The sequence below is a fragment of the Manis pentadactyla genome, chromosome 5 (genome assembly GCF_030020395.1).
Source record: "Manis pentadactyla isolate mManPen7 chromosome 5, mManPen7.hap1, whole genome shotgun sequence".
Classification (NCBI taxonomy): domain Eukaryota; kingdom Metazoa; phylum Chordata; class Mammalia; order Pholidota; family Manidae; genus Manis; species Manis pentadactyla.
Window position 1 is genome coordinate 37,471,354 of NC_080023.1, and position 16,622 is coordinate 37,487,975.

General features: G+C 38.9%; 1 protein-coding gene across 2 annotated transcripts in view; it reads right to left on the reverse strand.

Annotated features, from left to right (window-relative positions):
• Positions 1-5,853: 5,853 nt before the first annotated feature.
• GNPDA2 (glucosamine-6-phosphate deaminase 2) overlaps positions 5,854-16,622 on the reverse strand; it is a 36,140-nt gene continuing 25,371 nt past the window's right edge. For both annotated transcript variants that reach the window (XM_036892526.2, XM_057502188.1), the window contains one exon: positions 5,854-6,818. In XM_036892526.2, coding sequence (XP_036748421.1) covers positions 6,757-6,818 — 62 coding nt within the window. In that variant the 3' untranslated portion in view covers positions 5,854-6,756. The remainder of the gene's footprint in view (positions 6,819-16,622) is intronic.

Here is a 16,622-nt window from a genome sequence, read left to right on the forward strand (position 1 = left end):
GTTTATATTCAGGAGATTTCTGCTTATGTTGTCTTCTAAGACTTTTATGGTTTCATGACTTACATTCAGGTCTTTGATCCATTTTGAGTTTACTTTTGTGTATGAGGTTAAACAATAGTCCAGTTTCATTCTCTTGCATGTAACTGTCCAGTTTTGCCAACACCAATTGTTGGAGAGGCTGTCATTTCTCTATTGTATGTCCATGGCTCCTTTATCGTATATTGATTGACCATATATGGTTGGGTTTATATCTAGACTCTTTAGTCTGTTCCATGGGTCTATTGTTCTGTTCTTGTGCCAGTACCAAATTGTCTTGATTAATGTGGCTTTGTAATAGAGCTTGAAGGTGTGGAGCGTAATCCCCCATCTTTATGCTTCCCTTTCAGGATTGCTTTGGTTCTTTGGGGTCTTTTGTGGTTCCATATGAATTTTAGAAGAATTTGCTCTAGTTCACTGAAGAACGCTTTTGGTATTTTGATAGGAATTGACTTGAATCTGTAGATTGCTTTAGGCAGGATGGCCATTTTAACAATGTTAATGCTTCCTATCCATGAGCACAGGATGTGTTTCCATTTATTGGTATCTTCTTTAATTTCTCTCAAGAGTGTCTTGTAGTTTCAGAGTATAGGTCTTTCACTTCCTTGTTTAGGTTTATTCCTAGGTATTTTATTCTTTTTGATACAATTGTGAATGGAGTTGTTTTTATGATTTCTCCCTCTGCTAGTTCATCATAAGTATATAGAAATGCAACATATCTGTGCATTAATTTTGTATCCTACAACTTTGCTGAATTCAGATATTAGATCGAGTAGTTTTGGAGTGGATTCTTTATGGTTTTTTATGTACAATATCATGTCATCTGCAAACAGTAACAGTTTAACTTCTTCCTTACGACTCTGGATGCCTTTTATTTCTTTGTGTTGTCTGATTGCTGTTGCTAGGACCTCCAGTACTATGTTGAATAGAAATGGGGAGAGTGGGCATCCTTGTCTTGTTCCCGATCTTAAAGGAAAGCTTTCAGCTTCTGTTAAGTATAATATTGGCTGTGGCTTTGTCATATATGGCCTTTATTATGTTGAGGAACTTGCCCTCTATACCCATTTTGTTGAGAGTTTTTATCATGAATGGATGTTGAATTTTGTTGAATGCTTTTTCAGCATTTATGGAGATGATCATGTGGTTTTTGTCCTTCTTTTTGTTGATGTGGATGATGTTGATGGATTTTCGAATGTTGTACCATCCTTGCATCCCTGGAATAAACCCTACTAGATCATGATGGATAATCTTTTTGATGTATTTTTTAATTCGGTTTGCTAATATTTTGTTGAGTATTTTTGCATCTATGTTGATCAGGGATATTGGTCTGTAATTTTCGTTTTTTGTGATGTCTTTGCCTGGTTTTGGTATTAGAGTGATGCTAGCCTCATAGAATGAGTTTGGAAGTTTTCCCTTCTCTTCTATTTTTTGGAAAACTTTAAGGAGGATGGGTATTAGGTCTTCACTAACTGTTTGATAAAATTTAGCGGTGAAGCCATCTGGTCCAGGGGTTTTGTTCTTAGTTGGTTTTTGATTACCAATTCAATTTTGTTGCTGGTAATTGGTCTATTCAGATTTTCTGTTTCTTCCTTGGTCAGTCTTGGAAGGTTGTATTTTTCTAGAAAGTTGTCCATTTCTTCTAGGTTATCCAGTTTGTTAGCATATAGTTTTCATAGTATTCTCTAATAATTATTTGTATTTCTGTGGTGTCCATAGTGATTTTTCCATTCTCATTTCTGATTCTGTTTATGTGTGTAGACTCTCTTTTTTTCTTAATAAGTCTGACTAGGGGTTTATCTATTTTGTTTATTTTCTCGAAGAACCAGCTCTTGCTTTCATTGATTCTTTCTATTGTTTTATTCTTCTCAATTTTATTTATTTCTGCTCTAATCTTTATTATGTCCCGCCTGACTTTGGGCCTCATTTGTTGTTCTTTTTCTAGTTTAATTAATTGTGAGTTTAGACTGCTAATATGGGATTATTATTCTTTCTTGAGGTAGGCCTATATTGCAATATACTTTCCTCTTAGCACAGCCTTGGCTGCATCCCACAGATTTTGCAGTGTTGAATTATTGTTGTCATTTGTCTCCATATATTGCTTGGTCTCTGTTTTTATTTGGTCATTGATGCATTAGTTATTTAGGAGCGTGTTGGGAAGCCTCCATGTGTTTGTGGGATTTTTCATTTTCTTTGTGTAATTTATTTCTAGTTTCATACCTTTGTGATCTGAGAAACTGGTTGGTACAATTTCAATCTTTTTAATTTACTGAGGCTCTTTTTGTGGCCTAGTATATGATCTATTCTTGAAAATGTTCCATGTGCACTTGAGAAGAATGTGTATTCTGCTGCTTTTGGGTGTAGAGTTCTATAGATGTCTCTTAGGTCCATCTGTTCAATTGTGTTGCTCAGTGCCTCTGTCTCCTTACTTATCTTTTGTCTGGTTGATCTGTCCTTCAGAGTGAGTGGAGTGTTGAAGTCTCCTAGAATAAATGCATTGCATTCTATTTCCCCTTTTAATTCTGTTAGTATTTGTGGGTCACATATGTGGGTGCTCCTGTGTTGGGAGCACAGATATTTATAAAGGTTATATCTTCTTGTTGGATTGACCCCTTTATCATTATATAATGTCCTTCTTTGTCTCTTGTTATTTTCTGTGTTTTGAATTCTATTTTGTCTGATACAAGTACTGCAACTTCTGCCTTTTTCTCTCTGTTAGTTGCATGAAATATCTTTTTCCATCCCTTCACTTTTTGTCTGTGTATGTCTTTGGGTTTAAAATGAGTCTCTTGTAGGCAGCATATAGATGGGTCTTCTTTTTTTATCCATTCAGTGACTCTCTGTCTTTTGATTGGTGCATTCAGTCCATTTACATTTAGGTTGATTTTCAGTAGGTACGTACTTATTGCCATTGCAGGCTTTAGATTTGTGGTTACCAAAGGTTCAAGGTTAAGTTCCTTACTATCTAAGAGTCTAACTTAACTCACTTAATATGCTGTTACAAACACAATCTAAAGGTTCTTTTCTTTTTCTCCTCCTTTTTCTTCCTCTTCCATTCTTTATATTTTAGGTATCATATTCTGTATTCTTTGTCTACCCTTGATTGACTTTGGGGATAGTTAATTTAATTTTGCATTTACTTAGTAATTAGCTGTTCTACTTTCTTGGTCTGTCATCACTCTAATACCAAAACCAGGCAAAGACATCACAAAAAAAGAAAATTACAGACCAATTCTCTAAATCCCATGTGGTTTTATTTCCTCTGGTGATGGCTGTTAAACCTTAGGAACACTTCCATCTATAGCAGTCCCTCCAAAATAGACTGTGGAGGTGGTTTGTGGGAGGTAAATTCTCTCAGCTTTTGCTTATCTGGAAAGTGTTTAATCCCTCCTTCAAATTTAAATGATAATCTTGCTGGATAAAGTAATCTTGATTCCAGGCCCTTCTGCTTCATTGCATTAAATACATCATGCCACTCCCTTCTGGCCTGTAAGGTTTCTGCTGAGAAGTCTGATGTTAGCCTGATGGGCTTTCCTTTGTATGTGATCATATTTCTCTTGCTGCTTTTAATAGTCTGTCCTTATCCTTGATCTTTGCCAATTTTATTACTATGTGTCTTGGTGTTGTCTTTCTTGGGTCCCTGGTGTTGGGAGATCTGTGGATCTCCATGGCCTGAAAGACTGTCTCCTTCCCCAGATTGGGGAAGTTTTCAGCAAGTACTGCCTCAAAGACACTTACTATCCCTTTCTCTCTCTTCTTCTTCTTCTGGTATCCCTACAATGTGAGTATTGTTCCATTTGGATTGGTCACACAGTTCTCTCAATATTCTTTCATTCTTAGAGATCCTTTTTTCTCTCTGTGCCTCAGCTTCTTTGTATTCCTCTTCTCTAGTTTCTATTTCAGTTATCGTCTCCTCCACCATATCCAACCTGCTTTTAATACCCTCCATCGTGCTCTTCAATGATTGGATCTCTGACCTGAATTCATTCCTGAGTTCTTGGATATCTCTCCGTACCTCCATTAGCATGTTAATGATTTTTATTTTGAACTCCCTTTCAGGAAGAGTCATAAGGTCCATGTCTTTTAAATCTTTCTCCGGACTTTTATTAATTTTACTCTGAACCAGGTTCCTTTGGCATTTCATATTTGTATATGGCGCCCTCTAGTGTCCAGAAGCTCTATTCTGGAGCTGCTCAGCTCCTGAGGCAATGTAGGGGGTCGCAAGGGAGCACGGTATTGGTGCCTGGGGGGAGGAAAGAGCTGTTTCCTGCTTCCCGGCTGCTATGCCTCTCTCCACTGCCTTAACCAGTAGACCGAGCACACAGGTATAAGCTTTTTTCCCTGCTTTCCACAAGTGGCTGGAATCTCAGTCTCTCCAGGAATTCTACCTGTATTAGCTTTCCAACTCCGCAATCACCTGAGTATCATGAAAGCACAATGAAATGTAGGTTTGTGCTCCCAGAGCAGATCTCTGGAGCTAGGTATTCAGCAGTCCCAGGCCTTCAACTCCCTCCCTGTTGCGTTTCTCTTACTCCCACCTGTGAGCTGGGGTGGGGGAAGGGCTCGTGTCCCGCCGGGCCACTGCTTTGGTACGTAACCCTTTTCCGTGAGGTCTGCTCTTTTCTCCAGGTGTATGCAGTCTGGCGCCAGCTTCTTTCCTGTTGTTGCTCTTTCAGGATTAGTTGCACCAACTGTATATTCTAATTGTATACAGTTTTAGGAGGAAACCGCTGTCTTGCCTCTCACACTGCCATCTTTAATCCCAATGTGTGGGTATTTACTTTTAAATTACATATCATTAGCCTGTAATTTAGTCCTAGTTATATAATCAGCTCAGGTATCTTCCCTGTCCTTTCTTGCTCTAGTAGAACAGATTAAATATAGGAATTCACTTATGCAACCTATGCAATAATTGAAGTACAGGTTCTATTACCATCCCATTTTATAGGGGAAGTAGCTCAGGCTTATGTATTGCCCAATACCACAGTTATTGACAGAGCTGGGATTCAAATGGTAGTTTCTTTCTCCAAAACCCAATTTGTAGTTACCATGCTTTATTGCCTGTGTGGAAATATCTTCTGTAGGCTTCTTAGTTCTTTGTTTAACAGCAGCTAGCTCCTGACTTAGGGAGCTAATGTGGCCCGAAAGCAGTTTGCTGAGGAGCTTGAGTACATGGACCTAAACTAGCCTCCTAATACCAAGGGCAGTGATCGACATGAATAGATCTTTTAGACTATTTCAGCTGGCACATTTTAAGTGCAGAAATAACGAACTGTGCACTAAAATATATTTTTAGCTTTTTGAGTATGATACTTTATGACTCTACGGTTGTTTGGGTAGTCTGTAGTAACCTATACTTTTACTACAACGTTTATGACTGGAAAATGATTCTGATTCACTTGTCATTTAATAACCACTTATAATACTTAAGGCTGTTATAACTTCATTATGTCCAAATAAAGTGGTGTATTTTGTCCTAATGTATTTTTTAATTTATTAGCTGTTTAAATATTTTGAGAAACTTAATTTTAAATGCATTTCAGTCACACAGGCATTTAAGCAGATCTATAAAGTGATGCTTCTTCTGGATAGGCTCATAAGATGCAAAGGAAAAGAGAACATTTTTTACTCCCCAAGGAGCAAGACTAAGTAAGAAGTTAGAGTCATTGTCTTTTAAGTTACATCTAACTGCATGATGGCAACAAAAAGTAAACGCAAGCTCACAGCTACTACTAATTGTTGGAATATCTCAGATGCATGTATTCAATTTCATTCATGGAAATAAAGTTTAGGTAACATTTATTATAAGCTTTATTTGAGTTAAGAATAGAAAATATATTTTTATTTGAAATTTAATGATGCAAGTTGTTATGGCAATCTAAAAGTTTACAGTCATTCATTTAATATATACTTGATATTATCATTTTAGACATATAATAAAGCTTGTCATTTATGAAGTTTTAACAAATACCAGGAAAAGTTTCTTCGAAAGAATTTCCTTAGGTGTGTTGCTAGGTATAAAGCTTGTAACTGCCAAAATACTTATATTAAAAGCATAAAACCAAGTCATTAAATAAAAAATAAGAGCACATTTGTAAAAAAGTGCCATGGATGGTGGTGCACAAAAATCATGCACCTATACATACTTTCCAAAAGGACATAAAGTGTACTTTTAGGCACTGTCATCTCTTCAAATTTTCTGTACTAACATTATCAACTTTTGACATCCAGATGCGACTGCAGGAAGATGACTAAGGCAACCACGTGCAGAAAGCTTGTGCATAATGCACAGAAAATATAAAACAGCATTCCAAAAGAAAAGGTTTACAGTGATAGTTTTGATTTCCAAAAGGCTAGGGAGTGTCTTCATGTGATTAAAAATAAAAATCTAAGAATGCCATTGAGTCATATGAATGGTACTTGGTAAACAGAATCTTCATCTATAAATTTTTAATCAGACATATTTCTGTTGTTTATGGAGTGGCTGTGTGGCTTTTGTACTTTATGGTGATAAACAGCTGATTAACTGTGAGAGCCAACTACTTCTCCTAAACCTTAGTACAAAGTGGACAAGTTCTAAATATGGAATGTTTAACATGTAGATATTGGACTTCAGAAATGGCAATCTTCATAAATTCCCCATGTTTTCTCATATTGCATAGCTGAAAATTCATGTATTAAAAAAATTCTGTTCATTCAAGCAGTATTTTGCTCCAATCTCCTTCAGTTTCCTTCTTTCATACTGTATAGTGGATCCACAAGTTTATTGTGCACATGCATTAAACCTTAAAAAAAAAAAAAAACAGTTCTAGTTGTATTTTTAATTTTGAACTATGTGTCATTTACTTTAGAAAAAGCAAGATTTTATAAATGTTTCCATATGATACAAAAGTCAACTTCACTGAAAAATGCAAATAGAAATGTTTCACAATGTTAAACTGCCTAGCAGATATCAAACTTACAATTATCTATGAACCTGTAGATGTAGAACGGTGTATAGATTCCCTGGACATCAACAGATGTAGGGGCAGTTCTTGTCTTCAGAGCTTCAATATGACAATAATAAATTTGAATACTGACTTGTTTAAAACATTTTAATTATATCTAAAAGTCTGTTGAGTTTGGAACCTCTGTCAATTTCTCTACAAAACTCCCAAGAGGCTCAGAACTGTTGTTACACTAAGATAGCTTTAGTTCTCCCATATATTACTGTATCCTTTCTCCTGGCAAATTATTTTTCGTTATTTTGACGTGTATTTATAGTAGGGATGATTACAAGCACACTTGGGGAGGTTAACAAAAACAATGCAGAAAGTAACATTAAATATTAATTTCCAAGTAGCTTTAAGTTTTGTCTTAGTATTGGTTGCTTATAAATTGTTCTTACTTATTAAAACTTTTTGGGAAATACCTTCCAGTTACTCATAGTATTATATCTAGGGAACAAAGATAGTTCCAGTTAATGAACTGAATTTATATTTTGAAGGTTAAAAGAAATCAGGTAAATTTTACAGTTTGATAAGAACATGGTGGCTGGGAAAGAGACTCAGTAAGTATGGTTACTGGACTGGGGAGACAGGGTACTTGTTACCTAAGTAGATGTTCTTTGTTAGAAAGTCTGCAAAAGCCTCTGAATTCCAGACTGTGAGGAAGACCCGCTTTTTGAGAGATAAGTAAAGAAAGGAACATAACAACAAGTACTACCTTGTTCATGTAGTAGAAAAACCAAAGTGAACACTTTTTAATAGGAGGGAAAAGAGAAACATTGACTAGTACAAATGAAAGTGATAATTTAACTTCAATAGCCTATCTCTGTAATTGGCACCTCAAACTTAAGGTTTAGACCCATTTTTTCCCTTCCCAACCATTTTCATTGAAAATCTTAGTTTACAGTGTTACTAACTTCAATGAGCTGCTAAAGCCAGACATATTAAATTCCTTGTTTTTCCTATTTTAATTAAGCAGCAAGAGCAGGTGGCTCTAGTTTCAAAATACTCCCAAACTAGACAGTACATCAAATACACAGCTACCACAATGGTCAAAGCCACGGTCACTCTACCTACCTCCAACACCATACTTTCATTCACTTCTCCTGTCCCATAATACAGTATTTGTACAGTAGGCAGGCTCAGTCTTTTCAAAAACAAACTGGATTATACCATTTCCCTACTTAAATTCTCTAATTGTTCTGGGCACTTAGAAAATAACATAATTTTATCCTATTGTCTTTGTCCTTCTGACCTCATGTCCTCTAACTTCCCCCCTATCTGAGTCAGCCCTCCGTTTGCTGCTGTTACTTAAGGAAGGCTAACCATGGTTCCAGTGCAGACTCTTTCTGCTTGCTGTTCCATTCAGCCTGGAGTGCTCTTCTCATTGTGCAAAGCATGACTGCTTTTTGTTTGTTAGGTCTCAGTCAAATGTCACATTAAAATGAATTACTATTTCTTTAGAGCAGTTTTCACTCTTAGAAAATATGTTTTTCTACCATGTTTCTAACTAGAAATAAGGTCCAGGAACTTATCTCCATTGCTCTTACAGTCAGTCTTTATCCTGAATCTATAAAGCTCATGGCACACAGTAGAAGCTCAATAAATATTTATTGTAAAAAGTATATGAAGGTTCACTGAGATGGTGGTATACAAAAGCCTTTTTTAAAAATTTGAAATGAACCTAAAACATATGGATAAAAAGGAGGCAACAGAAAAGAAAAGAATGGAGATGGACAGTCTGTCATCCAAGGTCCTTAAGTTAGGACAGAAGAGGATCAAGGACATTGACAGAATGGCTAGACCTGGAAGGAAAGGAGGCTTGAGGATTAGGCTAAGCTTGGAATCTTGGAGGTAGGATTGTGGAGGGACAGCAGTTAAGCATTCCATGCAGCTGGAGGGAAAGAAGGGTCAAAGGTTAATATGAATAATGGAAAAGTTTGAAAACAAAAATTGCAGCAGTACTAACACAAGAAACGACAGGATTTTTGCATAAAAAATAACAAACTAAGGGGGCGGAGCCAAGATGGTGGCATGAGTAGGATAGTGGGAATCTCCTACCAAAAACATACACATTTTTGAAAATACAACAAATACAACTAATCCTAAAAGAGAGGCCAGCAGACACAGGATAACAGCCAGACTACATCCACACCTGCGAGAACCCAGTGCCTGGTGAAAGGGGTAAGATACAAGATGTGGCCCGGTGGGACCCAAGGCCCCTCACTCCAGCTCCCGGCGGGAGGATAGGAGTCGGAACAGGGAGGGAGAGGGAGCCCAGGACTGCTGAACACCCAGCCCCAGCCATCAGGGCCAGAGCACAGACAGTGCGTGCGTGGGGTGCTGGAAACTAGGGAAACAGGACAGCAAGACTTGTGAGCGGGTCCTGAAGCTGGCGCCCCTGTGACAAAGAAAAGCGAGTGCTTTTTGAAAGTCTTAAAGGTACAGGGATGCCACAGCAGGACGGAAGCATCCTGGGTCACAGTCCAGCAGCTGAAAATTCCAGGGAACTCCGGGCGCACTAACCCCATGGGCAACAGCTCTGAGACCCCTCACGGAGGTAAACAGCCAAATAGCCCCCCATCCAATACCCCTCCGGGGCCCCGCCATAGCAGAGCAGCAGCCTGAGGCTGGTCACGCCCACAGCAAGGGAGCTTCCTCCATACCGTGGGCAATATACAGAGACCCAGTCTACACGCAATTGTCCAACACAAGCCACTAGGGGTCACAGTTGTCCCAGTACAGAGGCCAGGACCAAGTGGAAAACCTTAGCTCTCCCAGCTGACAGAAAGCCAATAGCTCACCACTGCACCTATCAACATGAAAAGGCAAAAAAATATGATCCAGACAAGACTAACCCAGACAGCTTCGGCATCTGCAACATCTTCCCCTGAAAACGAACCCGGGCAGATAGATTTAACCAATCTTCCTGAATAAGAATTCAAAACAAAAGTCATAACCATGCTGATGGACTTGCAGAGAAATATGCAAGAACTAAGGAGGGAGAATACAGAAATAAAACAAGCTCTAGAAGGACTTCAAAACAGAATGGATGAAATTCAAGAGACCATTAATGGACTAGAAAACAGAGAATAGGAACGCAGAGAAGCTGATGCAGAGAGAGATAAAAGGATCTCCAGGAAGGAAAGAATTTTAAGAGAACTGAGCGACCAATTGAAAAGGAACAATATCCGCATTATAAGGGTACCAGAAGAAGAGAGAGACAAAGGGATAGAAAGTGTCTTTGAAGAAATAATTGCTGAAAACTTCCCCAAAGTAGGGGAGGAAATGGCCTCTCAGACCACAGAGGTACACAGAACTCCCATGACAAGGGATCCAAGGAGGGCAACACCAAGACACATAATAATTAAAATGGCAAAGATCAAAGACAAGGACAAAGTATTACAGGCAGCCAGAGAGAAAAAAAAGGACACCTACAAAGGAAAACCCATCAGGCTATCATCAGACTTCTCAACAGAAACCCTACAGGCCAGAAGAGAATGGCATGATATACTTAATGCAAAGAAACAGAAGGACCTCGAACCAAGACTACTGTATCCAGCATGAATATCATTTAAATATGAAGGAGGGATTAAACAATTCCCAGACAAGCAAAAGTTGAGGGAATTTGCCTCCCACAAACCACCTCTACAGGGCATCTTACAGGGACTGCTCTAGATGGGAGCACTCCTAAAAATAGCACAGAACAAAACACCCAACATATGAAGAAGGGAGGAGGAGGAATAAGAAGGGAGAGAGAATCATCAGACCATGTTTATAATAGCTCAACAAGCGAGTTAAGTTAGACAGTAAGATAGTAAAGAAGCTAACCCTGAACCTTTGGTAACCACAAACTTAAAGCCTGCAATGGCAATAAGTACATAACTTTCAATAATCACCCTAAATGTAAATGGACTGAATGCACCAATCAAAAGACACAGAGTAATAGAATGGATAAAAAAGCAAGACCCATCTATGTGCTGCTTAAAGGAGACTCACCTCACTCCCAAAGAGATACACAGACAAAAAGTGAAGGGATGGAAAAACATATTTCATGCAAACAGTAGGGTGAAAAGAACAGATGTTGCAGTACTTGAATTAGACAAAATAGACTTCAAAACAAAGAAAGTAATAAGAGATAAAGAAGGACATTATATAATGATAAAGGGGTCAGTCCAACAAGTGGATAGAACCATTATAAATATCCATGCACCCAACACAGGAGCACAGACAAATGTGAAAAAAATACTAACAGAATTAAAGGAGGAAATAGAATGCAATGCATTCATTTTAGGAGATTTCAACACACCACTCACTCCAAAGGACAGATCAACCAGACAGAAAATAAATAATGACATGGAGTCATGAACAACACAGTAGAACAAATGGAACTAACAGACATCTACAGAACTCTACACCCAAAAGCAGCAGGATACACAAACTTCTCAAGTGCACATGGAACATTCTCCAGAATAGACCACATACTAGGCCACAAAAAGAGCCTCAGTAAATTCCAAAAGATTGAAATCCTACCAACCAATTTTTCAGACCACAAAGGCATAAAACTAGAAATAAACTGTACAAAGAAACAAAGAGGCGGAGCCAACATGGCGGCGTGAGTAGGACAGTGGGAATCTCCTCCCAAAAACATATAGACTTTTGAAAATACAACAAACACAACTAGCCCTAAAAGAGAGACCAGAAGACGCAGGACAGTGGCCAGACTGCAGCTACACCAGCGAGAACCCAGCGACTGGTGAAAAGGGGTAAGATACAAGCCCCAGCCTGGCGGGACCTGAGCGCCCCTCCCCCCAGCTCCCGGCGGGAGAAGAATAGGCAGAGCGGGAGGGAGACGGAGCCCAGGACTGCTGAACACCCAGCCCCAGCCATCCGGGCCAGAGCGCAGACACAGTACGTGCACAGGGGGCCCTGGATACTAGGGAAACAGGGAGTAAGACCTCTGAGCGGGTGCCGAAGCTGATGCCCCTGGGACAAAGAAAAGCGGGGGCTTTTTGAAAGACTTAAAGGGACAGGGACTTAAAAGCTTGACGGAAACAACCCAGGTCACAGTACAGCAGCTGGAAATTACAGGGAAAACCGGGTGCACTAACCCCCTGGGCAACAGCTCTGAAACACCTCACGGAGGTAAAAAGTCAAGCAGCCCCCCCATCCATTACCCCACAGGGCGCTGTGAAAGCAGAGAAGCAGCCTGAGACAAACTCCGCCCACAGAAAGGGAAATTTCTCCCTTCCGGCCAGGCAAGACACAAAGACCCACTCTACACGCAATTACCCAACACAAGCCACTAGGGGTCGCAGTTGTCCCAGTAAAGAAAGGCCAGTAGCAAGTGACAATTTTGGCCCTCCCAGCTGACAGTCAATAGCACCTGTCAACATGAAAAGGCAAAAAAATATGATCCAGACAAGACTAACCCAGACAGCTTCGACAGCTTCTACATCTTCCCCTGAGAAGGAATCTGGGGAGATAGATTTAACCAGTCTTCCTGAAAAAGAATTCAAAACAAAAGTCATAACCATGCTGATGGACTTGCAGAGAAATATGCAAGAACTAAGGAAGGAGAATTCAGAAATAAAACAAGCTCTGGAAGGACTTCAAAACAGAATGGACGAGATGCAAGAGACCATTAATGGACTAGAAAACAGAGAACAGGAACGCAGAGAAGCTGATGCAGAGAGAGATAAAAGGATCTCCAGGAATGAAAGAATTTTAAGAGAGCTGAGCGACCAATTGAAAAGGAACAATATAAGAATTATAGGTATTCCAGAAGAAGTAGAGAGAGAAAAGGGGATAGAAAATGTCTTTGAAGAAATAATTGCTGAAAACTTCCCCAAACTAGGGGAAGAAATGGCCTCTCAGACCACAGAGGTACACAGAACTCCCATGACAAGGGATCCAAGGAGGGCAACACCAAGACACATAATAATTAAAATGGCAAAGATCAAAGACAAGGACAAAGTATTAAAGGCAGCCAGAGAGAAAAAAAAGGACACCTACAAAGGAAAACCCATCAGGCTATCATCAGACTTCTCAACAGAAACCCTACACGCCAGAAGAGAATGGCATGATATACTTAATGCAAAGAAACAGAAGGACCTCGAACCAAGACTACTGTATCCAGCATGAATATCATTTAAATATGAAGGAGGGATTAAACAATTCCCAGACAAGCAAAAGTTGAGGGAATTTGCCTCCCACAAACCACCTCTACAGGGCATCCTACAGGGACTGCTCTAGATGGGTGCACTCCTAAAAAGAGCACACAACAAAACACCCAACATATGAAGAAGGGAGGAGGAGGAATAAGAAGGGAGAGAAATAAAGAATCATCAGACTGTGTTTATAATAGCTCAACAAGCAAGTTAAGTTAGACAGTAAGATAGTAAAGAAGCTAACTCTGAACCTTTGGTAACCACAAACTTAAAGCCTGCAATGGCAATAAATTCATACCTTTCAATAATCACCCTAAATGTAAATGGACTGAATGCACCAATCAAAAGACACAGAGTAATAGGATGGATAAAAAAGCAAGATCCATCCATATGCTGCTTACAAGAGACTCACCTCAAACCCAAAGACGCGCAAAGACTTAAAGTCAGGGGATGGAAAAAGATATTTCAAGCAAACAACAGAGAGAAGAAAGCAGGTGTTGCAATTCTGGTATCAGACAAAACAGACTTCAAAATAAAGAAAGTAATAAAAGACAAAGAAGGACATTACATAATGATAAAGGGCTCAGTCCATCAAGAGGATATAACCATTATAAATATATATGCACCCAATACAGGAGCACCAACATTCCTGAAATAAATATTAATAGAACTAAAGGAGGAAATAGAATGCAATGCATTCATTCTAGGAGACTTCAACACACCACTCACTCCAAAGGACAGATCCACCAGACAGAAAATAAGTAAGGACACAGAGGCACTGAACAACACACTAGAACAGATGGACCTAATAGACATCTACAGAACTCTACATCCAAAAGCAACAGGATACACATTCTTCTCAAGTGCACATGGAACATTCTCCAGAATAGACCACATACTAGGACACAAAAAGAGCCTCAGTAAATTCCAAAAGATTGAAACCCTACCAACCAACTTTTCAGACCAAAAAGGCATTAAACTAGAAATAAACTGTTCAAAGAAAGCAAAGAGGCTCACAAACACATAGAGGCTAAACAACACGTTAATAAATAATCAATGGATCAATGACCAAATCAAAATGGAGATCCAGCAATATATGGAAACAAATGACAACAACACTAAACCCCAACTTCTGTGGGACACAGCAAAAACAGTCTTAAGAGGAAAGTATATAGCAATCCAACCATATTTAAAAAAGGAAGAGCAATCCTAAATGAACAGTCTAATGTCACAACTATCGAAATTGGAAAAAGAAGAACAAATGAGGCCTAAGGTCAGCAGAAGGAGGGACATAATAAAGATCAGAGAAGAAATAAATAAAATTGAGAAGAATAAAACAATAGCAAAAATCAATGAAATCAGGAGCTGGTTCTTCGAGAAAACAAACAAAATAGATAAGCCTCTAGCCAGACTTATTAAGAGGAAAAGAGAGTCAACACAAATCAACAGTATCAGAAAAGAGAAAGGTAAAATCACGACGGACCCGCAGAAATACAAAGAATTATTAGAGACTACTATGAAAACCTATATGCTAACAAGCTGGGAAACCTAGGAGAAATGGACAACTTCCTAGAAAAATACAACCTTCCAAGACTGACCCAAAGAGAAACAGAAAATCTAAATAGAGCAATTACCAGCAACGAAATTGAAGCGGTAATCAAAAAACTACCAAAGAACAAAACCCCCGGGACAGATGGATTTACCTCAGAATTTTATCAGACAGACAGGGAAGACATAATACCCATTCTCCTTAAAGTTTTCCAAGAAATAGAAGAGGAGGAGATACTCCCAAACTCATTCTATGAAGCTAACATCACCCTAATACCAAAACCAGGCAAAGACACCACCAAAAAAGAAAACTACATACCAATATCCCTGATGAACATAGACGTAAAAATACTCAACAAAATTTTAGCAAACCGAATTCAAAAATACATCAAAACCATCGTACACCATGACCAAGTGGGATTCATCTCAGGGATGCAAGGATGGCACAACCTTCGAAAGTCCATCAACATCATCCACCACATCAACAAAAAGAAAGACAAAAACCACATGATCATCTCCATAGATGCTGAAAAAGCATTTGACAAAGTTCAACATCCATTCATGATAACAACTCTCAGCAAAATGGTAATAGAGGGCAAGTACCTCAACATAATAAAGGCCATCTATGAAAAACCCACAGCCAACATTATATTGAACAGCGAGAAGCTGAAAGCATTTCCTCTGAGATCGGGGACTAGACAGGGATGCCCACTCTCTCCACTGTTATTTAACATAGTACTGGAGGTCCTAGCCACGGCAATCAGACAAAACAAAAAAATACAAGGAATCCAGATTGGCAAAGAAGAAGTTAAACTGTCACTATTTGAAGATGACATGATACTGTACATAAAAAACCCTAAAGACTCCACCCCAGAACTACTAGAACTGATATCGGAATACAGCAAAGTTGCAGGATACAAAATCAACACACAGAAATCTGTGGCTTTCCTATATACCAACAATGAACCAACAGAAAGAGAAATCAGGAAAACAACTGCATTCACAATTGCATCAAAAAAAAATAAAATATCTAGGAATAAACCTAACCAAAGAAGTGAAAGACTTATATTCTGAAAACTACAAGTCACTCTTAAAAGAAATTAAAGGGGACACTAACAGATGGAAACGCATCCCATGCTCATGGCTAGGAAGAATTAATATCGTCAAAATGGCCATCCTGCCCAAAGCAATATACAGATTTGATGCAATCCCTATGAAACTAACAGTAACATTCTTCAATGAACTGGAACAAATAATTCAAAAACTCATATGGAACCAGCAAAGACCCTGAATAGCCAAAGCAATCCTGAGAAAGAAGAACAAAGTAGGGGGAATCTCACTCCCCAACTTCAAGCTCTAATATAAAGCCATAGTAATCAAGACAACTTGGTACTGGCACAGGAACAGAGCCACAGACCAATGGAACAGACTAGACAATCCAGACATCAACCCAGACATATATGGTCAATTAATATTTGATAAAGGAGCCATGGACATACAATGGCGAAATGACAGTCTCTTCAACAGATGGTGCTGGCAAAACTGGACAGCTACATGTAGGAGAATGAATCTGGACCATTGTCTAACCCCATATACAAAAGTAAACTCAAAATGGATCAAAGACCTGAATGTAAGTCACGAAACCATTAAACTCATGGAAGAAAACATAGGCAAAAACCTCTTAGACATAAACATGAGTGACCACTTCTTGAACATATCTCCCCGGGCAAGGAAAACAACAGCAAATATTAACAAGTGGGACTATATTAAGCTGAAAAGCTTCTGTACAGCAAAAGACAGCATCAATAGAACAAAAAGGAACCCTACAGTATGGGAGAATATATTTGAAAATGACACATCCGATAAAGGCTTGACATCCAGAATA